Source organism: Heteronotia binoei, chromosome 2 (genome assembly GCF_032191835.1).
Source record: "Heteronotia binoei isolate CCM8104 ecotype False Entrance Well chromosome 2, APGP_CSIRO_Hbin_v1, whole genome shotgun sequence".
Lineage (NCBI taxonomy): Eukaryota > Metazoa > Chordata > Lepidosauria > Squamata > Gekkonidae > Heteronotia > Heteronotia binoei.
In genome coordinates, this window is record NC_083224.1 from 168,388,925 (window position 1) to 168,411,031 (window position 22,107).

General features: G+C 43.0%; 1 protein-coding gene across 1 annotated transcript in view; it reads right to left on the bottom strand.

The window, feature by feature from the left end:
- Nucleotides 1-19,218: 19,218 nt before the first annotated feature.
- Nucleotides 19,219-22,107, bottom strand: part of HMCN1 (hemicentin 1) — a 286,027-nt gene continuing 283,138 nt past the window's right edge. The window contains exons 106-107 of the mRNA XM_060233046.1: nucleotides 20,784-20,910; nucleotides 19,219-19,913 (exon numbers count right to left, since the gene is read on the bottom strand). Of these exons, the coding sequence (XP_060089029.1) occupies nucleotides 19,547-19,913; nucleotides 20,784-20,910 (494 nt within the window). The 3' untranslated portion in view covers nucleotides 19,219-19,546. The remainder of the gene's footprint in view (nucleotides 19,914-20,783; nucleotides 20,911-22,107) is intronic.

Sequence of the window (22,107 nt, forward strand, 5' to 3'; positions counted from 1 at the left end):
TACTACTGTGATATGCTGGCTAACAATGTTTAATAAAACCATTTTAAAACCTTCATATTATCTTTTTATACATCATATTGTAATAGAGGTCCAATTCTCACATTCCCATACTACAAAAAAAAGTCCTATGAGCACCCGAATGTAGGGCCATTTCGTCAATGGACTTCCTCAGGAGTAATCCTTCTTACGTTTCTTCCAGGGTTACCAGCTTCTAGTACCAACCCCATGTGTTCTTCTGCTACATCTTCTACCTCAAGTGTTCTCATTCTAGAATAAACCAAGATAATAACAACAAGACATACCACAAAGCTGAATGGAAATAGGAATTTCTTAAGTTTTTATGTTGTTGTAAAAAACTTACCACTAAAAGACACTTAAGTGCATATATTTGTATTAGGAGCTTGAGCCAGTCCAAACTTATTCTTTTAACCAGATGCTCAAGCTTTCTGGAGTTTGCTGGCCTACAATATTTTACTAAAAGCAAGCTGTTCTTTAGATGGACAATTACTCTTTATAATTATATATTTATTTTTAATTTTAATTTCAAGCCTGGAGACCCTGGAGAGCCGCTGCTAGTCTGAGAAGACAATACTGACTTTGATGGACCAAAGGTCTGATTCAGTATAAGGCAGCTTCATATGTTCATATGTTCAAGCAAACCATTCTTTTGACAGCAATTAGCTCAAAGCCACTTAAGTGTTGATTTTAAGCAGGCCAGTCCTATGCCTCTCCTGAATGCATAGTGTCATTTAGTGGTAAGTTTTTTACCTCAGACCAGACAGGGTACTTGCTGCCACCATCATGACTTGTAGATTTCCTCATAACGTGGGAAGGATCCAGGTTACCCCCACTTGCAGGAGTCCAGGGAGGCAACATCAAGCTGTTCTAGGAATTCCTTTATGATAGAGTTTCAGAGATTTCTCAAGAACTCCCACAGTGCTCCCTCATGTTCCCCCTGACTCCTGCCTGGCTGGCAACCCTACTTTCAGGTTTGCTCTGGAAGTAACATCACAGCATTGCTGGACATTGATTTTCCACACCGTTTCCCACCTGCTGCCCTATGAAATTGTAGCAGGGTCAGGGGCTACTGGCAAGAGACCCTCATGGGTACATTGCATGCATATTGAACAGGAAATGCGTACACAAACGAGAGCTGTGTGTGTTGTTCCAAATCCTGATTCATCAGCAGTGATCCCTGAGTTGGAAATGATTGGTGCTTGTACAGGGGACTATCTTTACCTTTTTTTAAAATCCAGAGCCACACTCACCCTGGTTGGGGGTGGGGAAGAAGGCAAATGCAGACTACAATTAGAGCTAGAAAAGCCATACTCAGTTGACCTCCATCCTTATTTTTTCCCTTTTTTCTTCCACTGGAGTTCTGGGAACTGTAGTTCCCAGAACTCCTGATATTAATGAGGAATAGTGAGGTCCTCTAAGACGGTTAAGTCCAGAGTCTAAAATTCCTTAACTACACTTGATTAGTGTAGCCCAGTTTGATCAAGTGCATGCTGCCATACTGTCTTGCAGAAGCAGTAATGTATGAAAGCACCTTTATACTAGCTGAATCACCCCGTATCAAAGAAATGAGGGGGGACTGGTAATTTCAGTTTTTCTGGATGCTTTTGAAAGATAACAAAAACTTGGTCGTATGATTTTTCATAGCTGTTCAAGTTCTTTAATGTAAGAAGGTAGAATGCTGACAGTTGGCCTGGGAGACATTACCTCATTAGAAATGGATCAGGCCGTAATTTATTTCCGCTGGCTAAATCATGAGGATCATGCACATCTGGTGAAGAGTCTTGTTTATGGGCAGTCAATACAATTTTGCCATGACATAATTGGAAAGGGGAGACAACAACACAGTCATTTCTCAGTTTACCATCCTTGCAGTTCAAATAGAAAGTAAACTGTGGAGGGCAAGGGTATCAGGCTTTGCCCTGAAGACTGACTTCAGTTCAAATCTTTATTCAACACTATGGTGGTTAGAGCATAGTGACCAGAGTATAGGACTCAGATATTGGAGACCTAGGTTTGGTTCCCCACTGTGTGAGAAAAACTTCCTTAGTGTCCTGGGACAGTCAGTTGCTCATAGCCTAAGCTCTACCTCACAATGCTGTTGCAAGGATAAAATTGGAGAATGTTGTGAGTGCTTGGGTCTCACTGTGGAAAATGCAGGGTGCCTGAAGTAGAAAATCCCAAACTGTACTTCCTGCAGTAATATAATTAGGGCTGTTGATCAATTACATATTAACCTTTAACCAAGTAATTGTTTATATTTAAATAAATGTGCATAATCCCTCAAAAGTGTTGAGTTTAATACCCTTTAATACCTGTCAGGGGAGGGCAGGATACAAATATAATAAAATAAATAAAAATAGATATGGAAGAATTTATCATTTGATATACAAAAGCAGTTCCTAATTCTTCCAAGGCCAAGTCATCTCTAAAAATGTTCCTTTTCAGTCAGAAACATGTTTGATCCAAAAAACAAAATCACCAACTGCGGTGAATTCCCAGCTACACTATTTAAATTGTTCTTTATTAAACTGTCTTGTGTTGATTCAGCATTTTAAAGACTAGTTTTGCACATTTTAATGACACCCGAGACAGATATCTAATGTTACCTTCTGTGTTTAAGACTGTGCCTGATCTGGCACTGGGCTCGTCCCTCTTGTGCCTCTGCCCTGCTAAATAATGGCCTTCCTTGCAGCAGCAGAAGAAAAGGTGGTTTTTATATCCCACTTTTCTCTACCCTTAGAAGTCTCAAAGTGGCTTATAATCACCTTTCCCTTCCTCTTTGTACAACAGGCCCCTTGTGAGGTAGGTGAGGCTGAGCTCTGAGAGAACAGTGACTGGCCCAATGTCACCCAGCTGGCTTCATGTGGAGGAGTGAGAATCAAACCTGGTTCTCCAGATTAGAGTCTGCTGCTCTTAACTCCTGTAACAATTATGAATATAAATAAAATGAGACTTGGTGGGCAATCACTATTCTAAATCCTGTAGAAATAATCCAAACAGTTGTTTTTGTTCAATGGTAATGATGTTAAAAAAATATTTCCCACATGAGATTCTATTCACAGCCTAATGAAGGGAGGTGGTTATTTTGGTAAGTGGCAACTTTTTGTCCTTTAGCTATGTAATACACAATAAATTTTTTGGAATAACTCAAATTGTCTTCATTTTTGGCTCCTAGTAACTTTTGATGTGGGATGTGACAGTTTAAAACATTTATTGAAAAATGTATCCTTTAATAAATATGTAATTCCTCACTTTGTTTTTGAAATACAACATATTTTCCCTACACAGTATAAGTACATGCATTCTCTTTTCATGGTTCAGCTTGTATTTGAGTTCTGTCAGTTTTTACATCTTTTGCCAAAATGGTACTTAACGTATGGCTGATGCACACATTTCCTGCAACTTTATATTAAAGTGCTTTTTTCCCCAGGAATACATTTGGGTAATCAAAATTGCTTCCCTCTTGTCCATCCTTTTACACTTTTGTGGTCTCACATATGAGTCAATGTTGAAAATCATTCATTTTCCATAAAACATTCAGAAATGCTTTGTGGAATGAGAAGAAACATAAATATGAATGTATTTGTAGGTTTCTCCAGATGTTTGCATGACAAATGCCTTTATGCCTTTTTCATGGAAGATTAAGTTTCATGCATTAAACAAGGGAAAAGCTACCCAACCCCAATGAGTGAGTGAAGTGGCTTAACTTCACTTAGTCCCAAAATGTCTCTATGGGGAATTTGTAACAGACACTTTTTTGACCAACCTAACTAATAATGTGTAATTGTTCAAAGTGAAGCTGTACAAACAAGTTTTTTGGGGGGAGGGGAAAGAAACTGTGGATTACCTCCTCTGAGTACATCTGATGGTAGAAGAGATCATTTCCTTTTCATTCTCTAAAAAGAGCAGATGGAGTTTATTTATTTTTGCAACTCAAGGTCCATTTTGTACCAGCTCGTACCAAACAAGCCTGCGCACATTTCCTCCCCACTGATCCTGTACTGATGTCTGAATATGTAATGTAAGCATCTGCGTTTATATCTGTAACCAGGACTTTTTTTGAGCAGGAATGCACAGGAACACAGTTCTGGCTGGCTTGGCCGTAGGGAGTGTGGCCTAATATGCAAATGAGTTCCTGCTGTGTGAAACAATGGTGACATCGGGGTGTGGCCTAATATGCAAATGAGTACCTTTTTTCTATGAAAAAAGCCCTGTCTGTAACCTGCAATTTTCTACCTTGAAACCAGATAGTCACCTAGAAAACTGATTGGCAACAGGTTCAATTAGACAAAAAGAAGAAATACTAAGCACAGCGGCTAGGTGGGTGGTAGAACTCACTGTCTTAAATGAATTTGAATGGAGGTTGGACCAATCTGTGTACCTACAGATCTAGGATAGCTGAATGGAGCCTGGGAGCCTCCAGACTGAGAGGTGGAATACTGATGGTCAGATCCTGGGAAATAGTTAAAAGGTTAGGGCTGTTCTATGGGTCCTGCTTGTGGTACCAGAGTTTCCCTCCCAAATTGCTAGAGTGTCTGGAAAAACCTCTGTGGTCCCAGAAGGTAGGACCAGAACCAATGGGTTGAAATTAAATCAAAAGAGTTTCCGGCTCAACATTAGGAAGCACTTCCAGACCATTAGAGCGATTCCTCAGTGGAACAGGCTTCCTTGGGAGGTGGTGGGCTCTCCTTCCTTGGAGGTTTCTAAACAGAGGCTAGATGGCCATCTGACAGCGATGAAGATCCTGTGAATTTGGGGTAGGTATTTGTGGGTTTCCTGCATTGTGCAGGGGGTTGGACTAGATGATCCTGGAGGTCCCTTCCAACTCTATGATTCTATGAACATAGAATTTTCCCAGAAGCTCCTAAAGTGGCCGGCATGCGACGTCACCAGCATGATTCCCACTTGCAAGTGATGTCATCGCAAAGTTGGGAGGGGATTCCCTTGCTGGCCCAATGTGGGCCGGCAGGTTGGGGACCTCCCAAATGGGAGAACCTCCACCCGGCCTGGGAGCTTGGTAGCCCTAATTTATGTTTATAAATCTGCCTCAAAGAGTGTTTTTCCTTGGGCATGCACTGGCTGAAACCTAACATCCAACAAAGTCTGGTTAAAATTTACTTCAGTTGTATGTTTTTGTGGGTTTTTTTCCCTGAATAAACTTCATTCTTGTTTATTTTTTAAAGCTGAGCTATCTCATGCCTGTCATTTTTTCCTCAGATATAAATCCAGGCTTGAATGTGCTTATTCTCAGGCCCAGCTTCTATTTCCTTGAACCTCTTAGTTATTTCTTGCTGAGAACTCCAGTGTGTGGGGTAGGCAGGAAATTGTATTGTGACTGGAAGGAAGATTAAGCTTGCTAGGCCCAGCCTTGCAACCAACGAGAAGCAGGAAGCCTGGGTGGTAGTTTTATTTATTTATTTTATTTATTTATCTGGGATTTATATCCCGCCCTTCCCACCGAGTGGCTCAGGGCGGCTTACAACATATATAAAACTAACATAAAAATATAAAATTACACTTTAAATTAGCATTTCACAATATATAATTAAAATCAGACATTTGTTATAACTATACATCATTAAAACAGCCAGCAGTCGTGGAGCTACACTCTATTCAGCTTCAGATAAAAATTCAGTATACAATATACAGCATTCAGTAGTCGGTATACAGGGCCGTTAGTTGTGGGCCAGCCGGAAGAGGCCAGTGGTTGTGACTTCACTTTTAGAAAAACCTGGAAGTGCCATCATGCCCCTCTAGAATTGGTGATTTTCCTGGAAGCAATGTCACATCATCATATGATGGCCATTTATAATTTTTTATTTTTCTTCCTTCCCCTTGATAATCTACTTCTTTTCCCTAACTAATGCAGTAAATTGTTAGTCAGTTGATCGTTTAAAATGTTAAAATGTGAGTCAGTAGCAGAGCTCAAGAGGTCCTTGTTATGATACTGGAAATCTCCTTCCCTGTCCTCTCAGTACTGTCAGTTTTATGGCTGCCTTGAATAAATTCACAGCTCAGTCTGCCTCAATAGGTTAGAAGCTCTCCACATTTGCATCTAAGCACAGTGTCAGCATATGGTTATTTGCCAGGGCAATTCTGAGTAATAGTAAAAATTATTATTTTTGCCCTAGCACTTCATAAATTTAGATGATAATTATTATTTTAATCTATTGCACTTTTAGCCTTATAAGCTAACAATGATTTTAAGCAATGAGGAACACTGAGATATTGTAATATAAGTCAAGAAATGAAGCACCTTTTTGTCCACTATAGATATACTGTGATATGTTATAATTAATTTGGGGCAGTTCACTGAAGCAAATAGTTGTCACTGAAGATAATGGAGTTCAAGCTGAGCTAAGTTCTTTCATTGATTTGCTTTTTTAAAAATTCTAAGCCAGTATAATTATTTCAAACTATTCCAAACTTCCCTTTCTAGAGTGGGGACATGGATTCATCACCTAGTATTCCTGTATATACATGTCTAGAATTCAGGATCTGGAGCAAGGAGATGGAGAATTTTGTCTTTTTAAAAAACATAACATACAGTGGTTCCCATGCTAAGGTTGCCAGTCCAGTGTTGACAACCCCTGGGAGCCATAAACAGTGTTGAAGAAATACCATGATGTCACTTCCAGCATGAACTGTTTTGGATCTATGCTCTAGGATAAACTCAGTGGTTCTACCATAGAGTTCAGGGTAAATCTGAGCGCATCGCCCCACCGTGGTAACATCATTCCTGAGTTCAGATACAATGTGAAGTTGCAGTGTTAGATCAACAGTGTTTCCACACACACCCATTGTGCTCCCACTACTCTACCATATCTTTTTTGCCCTATCTACCTCATACTGCTTCTTAACTTATTAGTTTAAAGCAGATTACCGAAATATAGGGAAAGCTAGAACCCATTAGAATGGCTGTGAAAATCTATCACAGATGCAGATAATTTCACAGCTAAAAGAGTGATAGGTCTGCTATTATCTTCTAATTAAAGAGGTGATATCTCCATATGATCTATATTTTGGCACAAAGGATGAATTAAAAGATTTTTAGGCTCAGAAAAGTAATTACATCCAAAGGTCACTTGATACAGGGGGTCTAAACTACTTGCACCACAGCTGCATACTCTATCAGAATATAGTATTCTAAGATACCTTCCTTGCAAAACTCTAGATGGTAGGAAGGGTAGCCATATCCCCTCCAGCCCCCAGCAGAGGTTGGGGGGATAGGGCAGCGGGTCCCCCAAGGGCAGCGGTAGGTGGCTCAGGGCATCGCTTTTAGAAGGGTGTATTGGTACCCCGCAAGGAAGATGGACCACTGCAAGACCCGTGGAGATAGCATTCGGGGTGCTTGGTGATCGGGGGCAAATAGGCCCAACAAGGGCTTGTGGTCTGTTAGGATGATGAAGGGCCGGTCATAGAGGCAATCATGGAACTTCCTTACCCCTGCCACTATAGCCAGACTCTCCTTGTCTATTTGTGCATAATTGTGCTCAGGTTTCTGCAAGGTCATTTAATAGTAAGCCACCGGGACCTCACGGCCGTTCAGCACATGAGCAAGAACCGCACTCAGGGCCAGCGTGTGGGAGTCAGCCAAATAGATGGCAGCTTAGGGCACCACTTGGCCTAGGGGCGCCATGAGGTGCCCCCTCTCTGCACACCCGCTCAGGTTCTGACTTCACCCAGGCTCCCCGAAGGTCAGGAAGCCTAGGCAAAGTGGGGTGTGTGGAGAGGCTGTGAGCACCAGCAGCGCTGCAGTCCTGACTTCGCCCAGGTTCCCCGAAGGTCGGGTGAGGCTGTGAGCACTGGCAGTGCTCAGGTCCTGACTTTTCTCAGGCTCCCCGAAGGTCAGGAAGCCTGGGTGAAGTGGTGGGGCGAGGCTGCAAGTGCCGGCAGTGCTCGGGTCCTGACTTCGCCCAGGCTCCCCAAAGGTCACAAAGCCTGGACGAAGTGGGGGGGGGCAAGACTATGAGCGCCAGCAGCACTCAGGTCCTGACTTACCAAAACTCCCCAAAGGTTGGGAAGCCTGGGCGAAGTTGGTGAGGGGGCCTGGCAGCCTTCCAGATTCTAAGTTCTTAGAACTCTGGAAGCCTGGGTGAAGTGGGGGGCGTGTCAGTGACGTCATCAATGATGTCATTGGGGAACATGCTGTGCGCACACAAAAAGGATACCAGGGGTGGAAGAAGGGCGGCAGAGTGATGTTTGGCCTTGGGCGCAGGAAAGTCTAGCACTGGGCCTGACTGCACCCACGTCATAAAGAGAGGCGTCACAGACCAACACGATGGGCAGCTGCTCATCAAAGTGCGCCAGCAAGCTATTCAAGGTTAAGATGTCTAAGGTCTGTGTTGGAAAATACCTGGGGCGAGGTCAGACATTCATAAAATCCTACTATGGGCATGAATGGAGTCTGGAAGCATGTCGGATTTTAAGCGGTTGTCCAAATGTCAGCATCTGCGAATGGTGGTTAGCTCGTTCGAGTCCCGTGTTGAGACGACTGGGGCGCGGACTAATTTGATACTGCTTTAAATCAGGAACAGAATTCTTCTGACGGTTCCTGAGTGGAATTTCTCTCTTTGAACGCTCCATCGTTGTCAACTCGTCGGAAGCGCACCACCGCTTCCCTCCCAAAGCCCCCTGCAAGTGATATCACTGCGCCAGTGAATGAACGAGCGAATGTTGACTCGATAAATCATTTACCCGCCCCATGTCTGGAAACAAAATTCACTTTTGAAAGTAGATGTGAACTGATTTGAATTCCTGGGGTTTTTTCTGCACACGTAGTGCTCGTGCTGGAAAAGTAGTGCCAACCGACTAGCAAAACTGTTAGTGATCCGACCCATTTAAAAGCGACGTGCTGCAGATAGCGGGCATCACTGCGCCTGCGCTAATGCAGATTGACATCTCATGAAACTAGGTCCGGTAGAGCACTCTGATCGACCAGCGACGGGACCCACATGGGATAGAACGGGAGCCTGACTGTTGTCTGATCGGAAAATTGGTTGTGCGGATTATAATAGAGGCGCATTGCAGATGGATTTAATGGTGAGTGTGACCGCACCCCTGGAGACTTTGGGGAAGGATCTGTGAGAGTGTGGGGTTTGGGGAGGGAAGGGGAGGGCCTCAGCATGCTACAATGCAGTAGAGTCCAATTTTCAAAGCAGCCATTTCTCTCCCAGCTGGAGATTAGTTGTAAAAGTGGGAGATTTCTAGGCTCTGCCTGGAGGCTGGCAACCCTATTTCCTCCCCATTATGGTTTCTGGTCAAAATGGTTTTGTGGGCAAATTTAAAAACTGTTTGTCCAGAGACCACAATACAGTGGGACAGAAAATTAAGATCTGCATCTATGCGGGGGAATAGCTCCATAGCTGCCTTAAGACCTTGGAAAAGATGCTTTGCATTTTGATGCTAGGGTGTAGTTCAACTACACCCATAGTGAACCGTTTATGTATTTTTCTCAATTAGATTTTAATTTTACTTAATTACATTTCATCCCTGCTTCATAACCCCTTGACCCTGATGTGTGTTTGTTTGTTTCCACATCTCCTACATAAAATGGCGACATTGTGAGGATCCACTCATAGTCTGAGAAAACATCGGCTCTTGCCCAGCAAACTTCTTAGTCCTCAAGGTGCCACAAGACTCCTGTTTATTTTTGCTACAACAGACATAACACATCTATTTCTCTACAAAGTCACTGAAGCTTAGAATAAGTGTCCCCTCCAGCCAAGTTCTCGTTCTGTAGCACAAACTCTGGCTGCAAGCATTTTTCAGAAAAAAAGGAGAACACATTCCCCCAGCTGCAGAGACTTAAAACATCACTTGGTAGGGGGTCTTCCCTGTTGAAGTGAGTGATCTAACCCCCTATGAATAGCACAGCACAGTGTTTTATAGTGTTGCCGCATAAGTGCTGCTTGTCCTGTGCTGTTCTCTTTGCAAAAGTTGCACACTCCTTTAATTAGTGGGTGGACACTTAGATTCCAGCATCATAAGATAATTTGATGTTAGATTCAGAGCCTTACAGCTGTAATTATTTTCACTAGAAAATGTCTCAGAATATAACAGTGAAAAGCAGGAAGGAATCTAGATCCAAAAGGATCCTGGGTTGCTAGATAATCTTATTTTGTTTTATTTCTTTATTTTTATAGCCATTCCAGAGCTCTGATATTAATTCTAAAAAACCCAGTGTTGCATCAGGATAGGAGTAAGCCATGTCAAAGAAAGCCATCTGCAAGGTTTTGGATATCTGCATGGCTAAAACAGGTGGGGAAGATTTTGAATAATTTTAGAAAGCAGCACATTTTGAACTTCAGACAGCTTTCTGGTAAGCAGCTCCATAGCCAGGATTTTTTTTTCAGAAGGAGTGGTGGTGCCTGACAGGAGGAGGCAATGCAAAATCAAAAGGGGGTGGAGCCCCGTGCACACGCACACACACACACACACACACACACACACACGTGTCACTGGCTACGGCCATGCTGGTAACGCAGTTCCCTGTGGTGGATATAGAAGTAAATTCAGCTCCCCCACTCAAACCCTGTCTCTCTCCTGTGGTCATATCCACCTTTTTCAGAGAAACAGACAATTTAACTCCAATGTGATTTGCTTTCTTGAAACCAGAGAGAAAATAGCTGCATATCACGGAAACAACAGAACAGGAGTGCTCAGAGTACCATAATACAGGCTAGGTTGGGAAAGCTTGTGAGTGTTGGAGAAGTGACAGCCTGCTAAGAATCTGGTAATTAATGTAACTACTGCTGAAAGAGTGGTTTAGTCTAATTGTACCGTATATGGAGCAGGAGTACATTCTCTAGTGTTTAGGGCAGGGTGTCAAACTCATTTGTTATGAGGGATGGATCTGACATAAATGAGACCTTGTCGGGGCTGGCCATTTGTGTCATAAAATGTGATAAAAGCAAACAGCAAAAGATTTTTTAAACTTAAAATAAAACGTGCTTAAAACATTAGCAGGCTTACAATATTTTGTTTAACAGTCTCTGATAACTGACACCTCTTACTCTGAATTATTGCATCAAAATCTGGAAACAATGTCTGTGCTGTAACAATCATGAGTATGCTGTTCAGGTGTGTGTATCTGTAAGTTGTAAACCCACTTTTGATTTATTGACAGTCATTACAGAAATCTCATGGTCAATGCTTTGCGCCCTAAACTCAGGGGAAAACATGAAATGGCTGAGCATTGTGAGCTTTTCTACATAAGTTGCTTTGTGTGCTGGTCAAGTATATGTGAAGGCACCATGACACAGACTGAGGGCTATGTGTTTATCTGCAAAACTATAGTCTTCCCAAAAAAACAACTGTAACTCTTATGAGGTAGTGCAAGAATAGAGAGACAACAATGTGTAGTGGTCAGCATCAGCCTACTATCTGGGAAGCCTAGGTCCAGAATTCCCAATCTACAAAGGAAATGTGCTGGACTACATAAACTCAGCCTAATCCACCTCACTAGTAGCTTGTTGTTATTATTTATCTAAATAATTCACATTCCTTTCCTACTGAGACAGTCTGGATCATGAGGCATGAATACTGTGAAAAGGGAGAGGTAACCCAGTTGCACCCAGGAGAGCCCTGGCAAAATGAGCTTAACAACACACACACATACGCACACACTCACTTTGTAGCAAGGCTAAAAGCTCTTAGCATGAGTTGGTCTTTAAGCGCTTTTTGTATTTCTCCCCTGAGATTGAAGCAGCTGAGCAAAGTAGCCTCTCATACATTCCCTCTTACCCAAGAGAGGAGGAGCCTCAGTGAATGGAGAGCTTGGCTCTGTAGCTCTACTGTGTGACTGAGAGAGCCTGTCACAGCGAGAGCTTTGACTGAAGGAGTTCTAGCTGTGCCAGGCTCTTTCCATTGCACAGCAGAGCTACAGAGCCAAGTTCCTCCATGGCTGAGGCTCTTCCTCCCCCCTCCCTTGGGGAAGAGGAAGAGGGAAAGAGAAAGAAGCTGCTTTGGTGGCTGCATTGTATGGGAGAAATACAAAAATGGAAAGTGAAAGAAGCAGTAGAGTGAGAAGGAAGCAGATGGCAACCATTTGCTCTGAGGCCTGATAGAAGCTCTATGAGGGATGGATCAGGCCCATGGGCCCCACGTTTGACATCTCTGGTTTCAGGTTTATTGAATTCTTTCTCTTAAAGTTCAGCCTACCTCTTGTCCCCCCTCCCCCTCACTTTCTGCTGCACGTTAGTGCTTGTCAAGGTTTTTTTTGAGCAGGAACGCACAGAAACCCAGCTCCAGCTGGCTTGGTGTCAGGGGGTGTGGCCTAATATGCAAATAAGTTGTTGCTGGGCTTTTCCTACAAAAAAGCCCTGTACAAAACAATGGTGACATCTGGGGGAGTGGCCTAATATGCAAATAAGTTACTGCTGGGCTTTTTCTACAAAAAAAGCCCTGGTGCTTGTGCTCTGAAGGCCTCTGTTACACTAATGGCCTGCAGTCAGTTGTCTTTTTGCAAATTGTGTTGCAGCAAATTAATTGAAAGCAAAAGCCAAAGCATGGATTGGATTATTTCCTGAACTCTGCCAACAGTGAGGAGCAGTAGCTTTTGCTGTGAGGCATTAGAATGGAAACACAAGACTGATTTTGTGTGCTCCTAGCATTTTTTCCAAATGTAGTTCCCCACAGCAGTCTTCCATCTCCTCCTCACCCTAAAAGTGATATGTTTATCTCACCTGATGTTAGAGAGATGTAGCAGATCTCGGTTTCAGAAAGTCAAAGGTCCAACCAAGCATCAGCACCATTTTAAGTCCACCTACCTGCACAACATTTTGTACAGCGTGCTGGCAAGACCAGAACTAGTTTAGATCATGATCTGGGTGCCTGCTTTGTCCCTGACCCTCTCTCTTTTAAAAATGTTGTAGAGTTCTGGTGAACACAAAACCTTGTGCATTGTTTTGAGTCACCTTGATTGGCTTTAATAAGAAGTATTACATGAATTTTGTTCCTGATTATTATACATAATTTTGTATGGCATAACCAGATGATCCATGAGGTGGTGGTGGGGAATAGATTTTCTTGCAGAGAGCGTAACACACCACTGGATGTCACCCTTGTGCTACAAACCTCTTCATCAGGTCATTCAGGGAAACACTGGCTCCACACATTTTAAAATCTGAACATGGAAAACATTAATAATTATTCATCTTCTTTCCAAACTGTTCCTATTCATAGTTATTCAGAACAAGACTCACTGAGGTCAGTGGGACTTGCACCCAAGACAATTTCTGTATGTTGTTTGTAGTTGCACATAAAAAGGTAAAGGTAGTCCCCTGTGCAAGCACCAGTCATTTCCAACTCTGGGGTGAGGTCGCATCACAACGTTTTCACGGCAGACTTTTTATGGGGTGGTTTGCCATTGCCTTCCCAAGTCATCTACACTTTCCCCCCAGCAAGCTGGGTACTAATTTTACCGACCTCGGGAGGATGGGAGGCTGAGTCAACCTTGAGCTGGCTGCCTGAACCCAACTTCCACTGGGATCGAACTCAGATGCACATACCAGATCTATTTCCTTTGTTTAGGAAAGAAGCTTCACATGCAGGGTTTTTTTTTTTTTTTTAATGTCACTTCCAAGTGATGACATCACATTGAGGATGTTGCACAACAATGTTCCTGTTTAAGGCAGGGTTTCTCCCACCAACCAGCTGGTCTGTGATGGGGAGAAGCCCCTGAAACTTGGGGATACCCCACTGGGACTTGGGGGCTGGTAACCCTGTGCCTAGGATTATTGTGGACAGGGATATGGGGGAGGGTGCAACCCCAGCTGCAGCATCACATCACCTCCAGTTAAAAAAAACAAGTGACATAGGGTAGCTCTAGGAATTGCCACAAGCTCTATGGTAGCCATGGTTTGCTGCAATTTCTAGGGGTATCCAATGTCACTTACATTTTTTACCAGAAATGGTGTGACTTCGCAGCTGGAGTCACAGGTATTTTCCCCCCCTGCTGCTGCTGTTCGGAGTGTTAGTGGGCAAGAGATATGTGATCCCCTACTCCAACTGGAGATTTGGCAACCTTAATCCTGCCCTGGCTACTGCATTTTGGACAATCTGAAGTTTCTGGACTATTTTCAAAGGCATTCCTATGAAAAGCTCATTACAGTAATCTAACCCGAGCATAATCAGAGCATAGATCACTGTGGTCAGATAACACTTGTCAAGGAATGGCCATAGCTGGCATATAGAAATAGGCTTTAGTTAATATAGCAAAGTTGCACAATCGTAGAAGTGTGGTATTCTGCAGAGTAAATACATTCCAACAATGTGTAAGGTAGATTCACACTCTTGTTGCAGCCCAAAGGAGAATAGCCTCATATAAAGAATTTATATTTTGCATCATATTCATAATTCTCAGACAGCACACATGTTGGGAACAACTGGAACAGAAAATCTTCATATATTTCATTACATGATGATCCCTGCTTCCATTCAGTAAGATATTTTCTTGTGTACAAGAAACAAATTGGTGCAAGATCGCTAAGAAATAATGTGGAGTAGCACTGGAGGATTTTTTTTGGGGGGGGGGGGATAGGAGAGGATTGAGAACTTGTGGCACCTTTGTAGTATTTTCTTTATTTACAAGTATACAAGCAGAGCATAGTGGAAGCTAACAATCATTCTAACAGCAGGGAGGAGATTCTTAGAGAGAACTCTCCCACCTCAATGTGCACGCAAAAATCACAATCCCTTAGATTCTGCCCTTGCACATATAATTGTAAAGTAATTTATAGTCTATGAAATATGGATGTTCTTTTGTTAGGTTCCTGATTGTTGAGTTACAGTGATCAACTTGTAACAAGTTACAGTGATCAACTTGTAACAATACCAAAAGTTAAAGTCATTGCAGTGCAGCTTACATGTTCAATAGTCACAAACTGATGCAAAAGAATTTTTAAAAGCGAGTATCTTTTGCTAAGTTCATTTTAGCTCCCCTGCTATCCAGTGGACAGCATGAATGTGCACAAACTTTAATTTGCTATTTAATGACAAATGAGCAACTATTTCTCTTACATTCTTTGAAGTCACTGTGGTAGTCAAGGTCATCATATATCACCGGGGCTTTTGGGGGGCAGGCAGGAACACAATTCCAGCTAGCTTGGTTTCAGGGGGTGTGGCCTAACAGGCAAATAAGTTCCTGCTGGGCTTTTTATACAAAAAAGCCCCGTGTGAAACAATAGTGATGTCAGGGGGTGTGGCCTAATATGCAAATGAGTTCCTGCTGGACTGTTTTCTACAGAAAAAGCCCTGTATGTCACCAACAGAATTAGAAGATGATGATGATATCAGATTTATATCCCGCTCTCCACTTTGAAGAGTCTCAGAGGGGCTCAAAATCTCCTTTACCTTCCTCCCCCACAACAGACACCCTGTGAGGTGGGTGGGGCTGGAGAGGGCTCTCACAGCAGCTGCCCTTTCAAGGACAACCTCTGCCACAGCTATGGCTGACCTAAGGCCATTCCAGCAGGTGCAAGTGGAGGAGTGGGAATCGAACCCAGTTCTCCCAGATAAGAGTCCGCACACTTAACCACTACACCAAACTGGCTCTCCAAGTTTGCTACTGGATTGGTTGCTGACAGTTACAGCGAAAGCAGAGTGGTACCTAAATGTAGACTGTTGCCAAGGTCATTTTTCCTGTTGTTAAGACACTGAACTGGAACAAAATCTTATGAAAAAACCCTTATTTTATAATAGGCCAAATGACACAATGGCTTATCAAGTTATGTTTTGTACTTGATTACAGATTTCTGATAACTAACTACATACGCATTATGTGAAAGATGCACACAGCTGATGCTTCTGGGCATTTCAGAGGGGAAAAGCAACCTTTGTATGCAATTATGTCATTTGAATTTTGCAGAGTAGATAAACTCCACCTCAGTTTCTGTCCTTGAGTCTTCATGACTGATATGTGCAAATTTACCTGGGCTCGCTGTCTCTCTGGGCACTGCCAGACGTTATACAGAGAAGTAATGGAAACAGGAAGTACATGTCTGCATGCTAAATTTCTCAAGTAGCACTCCTATATTTCCTCCACCCTACTGTGGGGTGCAGATGTTCTCTGCATGTAGGTCATGTTTGTTTCACAACAGGCATGGCTGGAGGAGACAGTAAGGAGAGGTAATTTCCATAATGTCCATAGCTGTGTTGCCCAGGTGCACCCTGTAGCTTGTCATTCTATCATGCTAGGGCCAGTCCTGCCTTTTCCATGGCTGTTTCAGCATCATTACACTCCATTGATAGAGGCTTGATGTTGAAAGATATATCTGAATGAGGTATATTTGTCCTGGCCTTGTCTGTGTCACATGAGGTAATGAGTCAGCAAGGCATACTTGGGACTGGGAACTTCACTGGAAAAAAGATGCATCATTCCCAGCATCTTACAGGGCTTGGCCAATGACCTTTGACTGCAAAAGTTGGATTTTTTTCCCTCTCTATTTTCCCTCTCTATGTGCAAATAGGCCACAAAACTTGCTACTTCAGTGGTAACTAGGGGTATGAAAAACATATCCCTACAGTGATGAACAGGCGCAAAGCAGGCATTGAGAAATAAAAATGAAGAATAGATATGTGAAGCTCAGATAAGCTTGTTGCCACATCTGTAGTTCCACTCATGTCTACAGTGAAACTGTTGTATTCCCTACTCAATGGCCAGTGTGGACTGCTGTTGGTGAGCAGTGTTGTAACTTTTGACATAACTAATCAAGTAGCTGGGCTAAACTGATCTGACAGACTCTGCAACAGTCACAATGACTTTATTTAATATCGTAAGCGAGATTTTTGGAATCCTTTCACTTTCCGCATTCCATTCTGCTTCCCTTTCCCCATTATTGTTTTATTTATTTATTTATCAGATTTATATCCCGCCCTCCCCTGACAGGCTGAAAACATTAGCATCTGGTGAGGGAACCTGGTGTCGGCACTGTTTAAATAGTCAACACTTCTGTTATTGGGAACAACCTAGGGACACTGTTAATTTTTATTTTTTGCATTGCAAACTGTGACACTGTGTCTATGAGGCTGTTTTTTGCATCTCTTCTACTACACCGATGTTTGTACTACCATTCATAGGATCCAGAAGTCATGAGGCTGGGAGTATGCAGAGATCTTGCTTATGAAGAATTGGAGCTGGATTTTTTTACCCCACTTTTTTCTACCCGATGGAGTCTCAAAGTGGCTCACCTTCCCTTCCTCTCCCAACAAATAGACACCCTGTGAGGTGGAGCTGAGAGAATTCTGAGAGAACTGTGGTGGGCCAAAGGTCACCCAGCAGGCTTCATGTGGAAGAGTGGGGAATCAAACCGGTTCTCCCTATTAGAGTCTGACACTTTTAACCACTGCACCAGTCTGCTGGCTCTCATCTAATACCATTCACTGCATCTCACAGAAGGCATGGCTTGAGGAGATAGTGAGGGGAAATGCAGAAAGTATAAACCAATATTAAGAGTTCTCAAAAAATGACACAATATCAGTAGCCTTGGGCACTCTCCAAAATATCCTTCACTCTCTCCAGAGAGAGCCTAAGACAGCCCTTGTGATACTGTGAATTAATCTAGACAGGCAAACATGAGGAAGACAACTCTCATTATTTCATGCTCCCCACACTATTCCATCAGTGTACGGTAACTCTTCAAATAATCAGAACCTCAGAGCACTCTTGCCATATTTCATTTTTTTAAAAGAATGTGAACCTTTATTTTGGCTATTTTCCACTGTGTAAACAACACTCTTTGGTAAAAATACTTCTTTTGAGGGGGGGGGGGAGACCTCCTGATATTGCATAGAAAATAGACACAAGCAAACAACTCTTTATATATATATATGTACAACACACAGAGACACACATATATTCTTAAAAATAGAATACATCTTGGCAAAAATTACTTCCAGAGTTTGTTACCACCTTATACAGTGTATTGACACCTAACATTGCTCAACAAAGCTTGGTGGACTTTGTTTCCTTTTTAGAAACCTATTCCATTTGGGGTAGGCAAATTACTATCTACTGTTAAGTTCTTTTGTCATTCCTTGAAGGAGATAGTTGGGTTTCCTTGCTTGCTGTACCACAGATTCTTAGTTGTAAACACCAAATACTTTGCAGGCTTTCCCAGTCTATGGGCCATACCAAGTTGGTAGAGTTATATAAAGAACATGGGAAACAGAAAATGTAGATGTGCTAAAATCATCAGAGTAAAAATACCTTAAGAACTGTGCAAACTGGAGGTGACCATGTAGGACCTTTCCAGGATATTAAGGGTTTCAGATGTTAAGGCTTGGATCCAGCAATGTATGGACAGAAAGGAAAATGTACTTAGTGCAGTTGTGCTTGTGCAGGGGCTGCAGCAACACACAACACTTTGTTCAATTTTAAAAAAATTGTATCAGAAGAAATACTTAATGCTATGTCTCATGCACACAGAAAAGAGAAAAGGGACGCAATTGCTTTCAGTTAGTGGAGACGACAGTGCAGAAAGAGTAATTGTAGTGTCTCTGCAAAGACTATTGCACATACAGAAATCTTCCATGAATGCAAGCCAGGGTTTCTAACTAAAAAGGTAAAGCATGAATGTGACAAGCATTTATTTGCAAATACATGCATCATCACTGGGTTTTTTTTAAAATCAGACATTTACCAGTTGCCTGAAAAACTGGGTTTGTTTGTTTGTTTTTGCTATGTAATGTGTGAATTGGCCCTAATGAAGAAGAAGAAGATGATATTGGATTTATATCCCGCCCTCCACTCCGAAGAGTCTCAGAGCAGCTCACAATCTCTTTTACCTTCTTCCCCCAAAACAGACACCCTGTGAGGTGGGTGGGGCTGGAGAGGGCTCTCACAGCAGCTGCCCTTTCAAGGACAACCTCTGCCAGAGCTATGGCTGACCCAAGGCCATGCTAGCAGGTGCAAGCGGAGGAGTGGGGAATCAAACCCGGTTCTCCCAGATAAGAGTCCGCACACTTAACCACTACACCAAACTGGCTCTCTAATGGAATTCACATGCTCCTTTTAAAGATCCCTGGTTTTTTTATTGACAAAAGTGTAAAGACACTTAGCATTCTGATGCTTTTTGTTGTGTCTAGGAAACAAAAACTATCTCCACCAAGCCTTCCAAAATAATTAAGAAATAAATGTTGCAGTTTTGTGAGAAATAACCCTTGTTTTGTCTTCATGTCAGAAAAAAAAATAATTTTAGCCTACCACATTTGACCACTAAAATACCACCTAATTAGTACTTCTAAACGAGTAATGAAGAGTCAGCAGAATGATCTTTGGAAAGTGACTGCTCCAGGGTAATAAATAAAGCAAGTTGTTCAGGTTCTGTGGGTTATAGTCATTCTTGTCAAGATGGAATGATGGGGGAAACACACCGGCAGCTACAGGGAAGAAACAGGAAGTAGCACCAATTGTTTTCAAGTTGCGACCCTCTGAAGATGAGGCAGGAGAGTCATTCTGGAAGTGGTGACACCCAGTGGCGTCTATGCATGTGGTTATCATACTTTGATTACTGTCGGCAATGCTTTCCTAGTATGGATAGGCAGACACGGCGATATAGACTATGAAGGTTGTCTGATATTCTATGGCTCCATCAGCACTGTAAGAGAGAGCCCTGACTCTCATTCGGTATGTCTCTGGCTCTCGTAGAGGCCTGGTTGTATAGACCACACCTTTCAAGTTCTCATCTCTGAGTGCAAAAGGGATTGTCAGATCCTCATTTACCATGAGGAAAGTTGTCCTTGGATGCATTACTCCATCTTCAGTGTAGGCAACTAGTCGGATTAAATCCTGATTGGCAGCAATCCCAAACGGGAGCGAAACAAGTTTGTATTCCAAGGCATACGGGCTCAAGGCACACTCCAGATCGTTAAGTGGACAGTTCTTGAGGCAGAACCTAAAAGTAAAGACTACTATGAAATGGCCAGTCTTTTCATTTACTTAATTTACCTGAAAGACTAGCGTTTGTTTTGTTTTCCATACATACCATCAAGAAAAAGTAGGGTTGCCATCTCCCCTAATGGGGATGAGGGTTCCCCTGTTTTCAGGGCTCCAATTTGTTGCCGCACAGCTGCCCAGTTGGGGGAAGCCCTGCCCTCGAAGAGCTCCAGCACACCCAACATGCCTGGTCCTATGATGTCACCCAGAATTATGTCATTGTACTGGGCACATCACACAGGGGCTGCTCTAGCATTTGCGTAAACACTCTATGGTGACCATATAGTTTTTCCCCAAGTGAAAGAGTGTCCCCCCCATGACATGTCTGATGCAATGACATCACTTCTGGGTGACATCATTGCCATGTGCACACTTTGCATGCACAGCAAAACTCCCAGGAGGAGGACTGGGGACCCCCACCAGCAGCCAAGTAAGGCCTGGCAACCCTAAGAAAAAGATGGAATCATCTTTCATTTGTGTACAAGTTAAATGTATGCACAGTGATGCAAAACTTCTGGGGGTGCCTTTTTAAATGTCAGGGTTGATCCAATGAAACAGTTGAAAAGGCCTCACAGTCACAACATTCTGAGAAGGCCCATCATAACCATGAGATCCTAAGCAGCAGCATGGATTTGGGTCATCCCAAATCTGCACTTCCCCCTTCCGTTCCTGGCCGTTAGCAGTGGAGAGAACTGACTAGTAGGTGTTGATTTGGCCATTGCCCCTTAGAGTATTCACTTGGACCAGCTCCTTATGCACTGTCCATGTGTATAATTCCATTCCAGAAAAAAATAAATTGTGGGAAAAAAACAAGAAAGTTGCATCATACCCAGAAAGAGGATCTCGCTGATAATTTGGAGGGCAAGGAGTATCTATACACTGATAACTTCCTCTCATGTTGAAGCACATTCCATTTGGTCCACAGCGGATGTTCTGTTCAAGGCACTCATCTATATCTAATTGAATTTAAAAAGAGAACAGAGAATGTCAGGTGAACAGTTCTTTCAAATTATAATTGCAGATATACCTTTACCCTGAACCTAAGAAAGGCTTTAGAGTTTATGAAGGCAGTATGGCTTAGTTTCCTTGGAGTTCTTCTGTGGGTTGAAGGATTTCTACTTGCAGAAGCTGGAAATCCCCAGAAAATCTTGTTTCTTGGGGACAGGAGATCCCAGGAACAGGTTGGGGTGGTATTTCAGGCTGCTGCAGAAGGAGGAGGCAAGGAAATTGCACTTTGAAAGTGGAAATCAGCACAAGTATACTTATCTAAAAGCATATGAGGAAGCTGGAAAATACCAGTGTCAAGAAAATAGTACAGCTAGGGATGCCAGTCCCCAGGAAAGGGCGGGGAATCTCCCAAGTTTTGGGCTCCCCCCCCCAATGCTGGCCAGCTGGCTGGCAGGTGAAACCCTACCCCAATAGTCATGTGCAGTCCCCGCTTGAAGAGAGTGGAAAGTTCCCTTTACAATTCAGGAGTGGCCAATGGTAGCTCTCCAGATGTTTTTTGCCTACAACTCCCATAAGCCCCAGCCATTGGCCATGCTGGCTGGGATGGGAGTTGTAGGCAAAAAAACATCTGGAGAGCTACTGTTGGCCACCCCTGCTTTACATGGTGGGGGAAAGAAGGGGGTGTGTGCATGTGCTGCTGCATCCCTGATGTGATGATGTCATTCTGCATTATGCCATTGCATCTGGACAGCCACACCCCCTCCTGGAACACCCCCAAATCCCCCACCAGGAGAAGATGGGACCTGGCAACCTTAAGTTATGTGGAGGACTATGGTCCTAATCATACTCAGAACTCCCAGACCACATCTATCAACTGGAACCAGGGACAGATTTATAACATGTAGTTGGGCACTGAGGAAAACAGACAAACGCAGAGGAGGACAACTGTACCATCCTGAAAAGGTGTCCCTAACACAGGATAGGCTACATTTGTATGAGTAAGACTTGCTAACTGGGTCTTCCACTTTGGCAAGAGACCTCCCAACTGGGGCCCCACCACTCCCACTGCTGGTCAGTGGAGCAGCAGGAGTAGGAGACCATTGTTGCACCAAACCTAGAAGTGATGTCACTGCACAGGCATGATGCTCTAGGATTCATCCAAACTCTATGTTTTACCATTCAATACAACCACCACTACCCTTGCT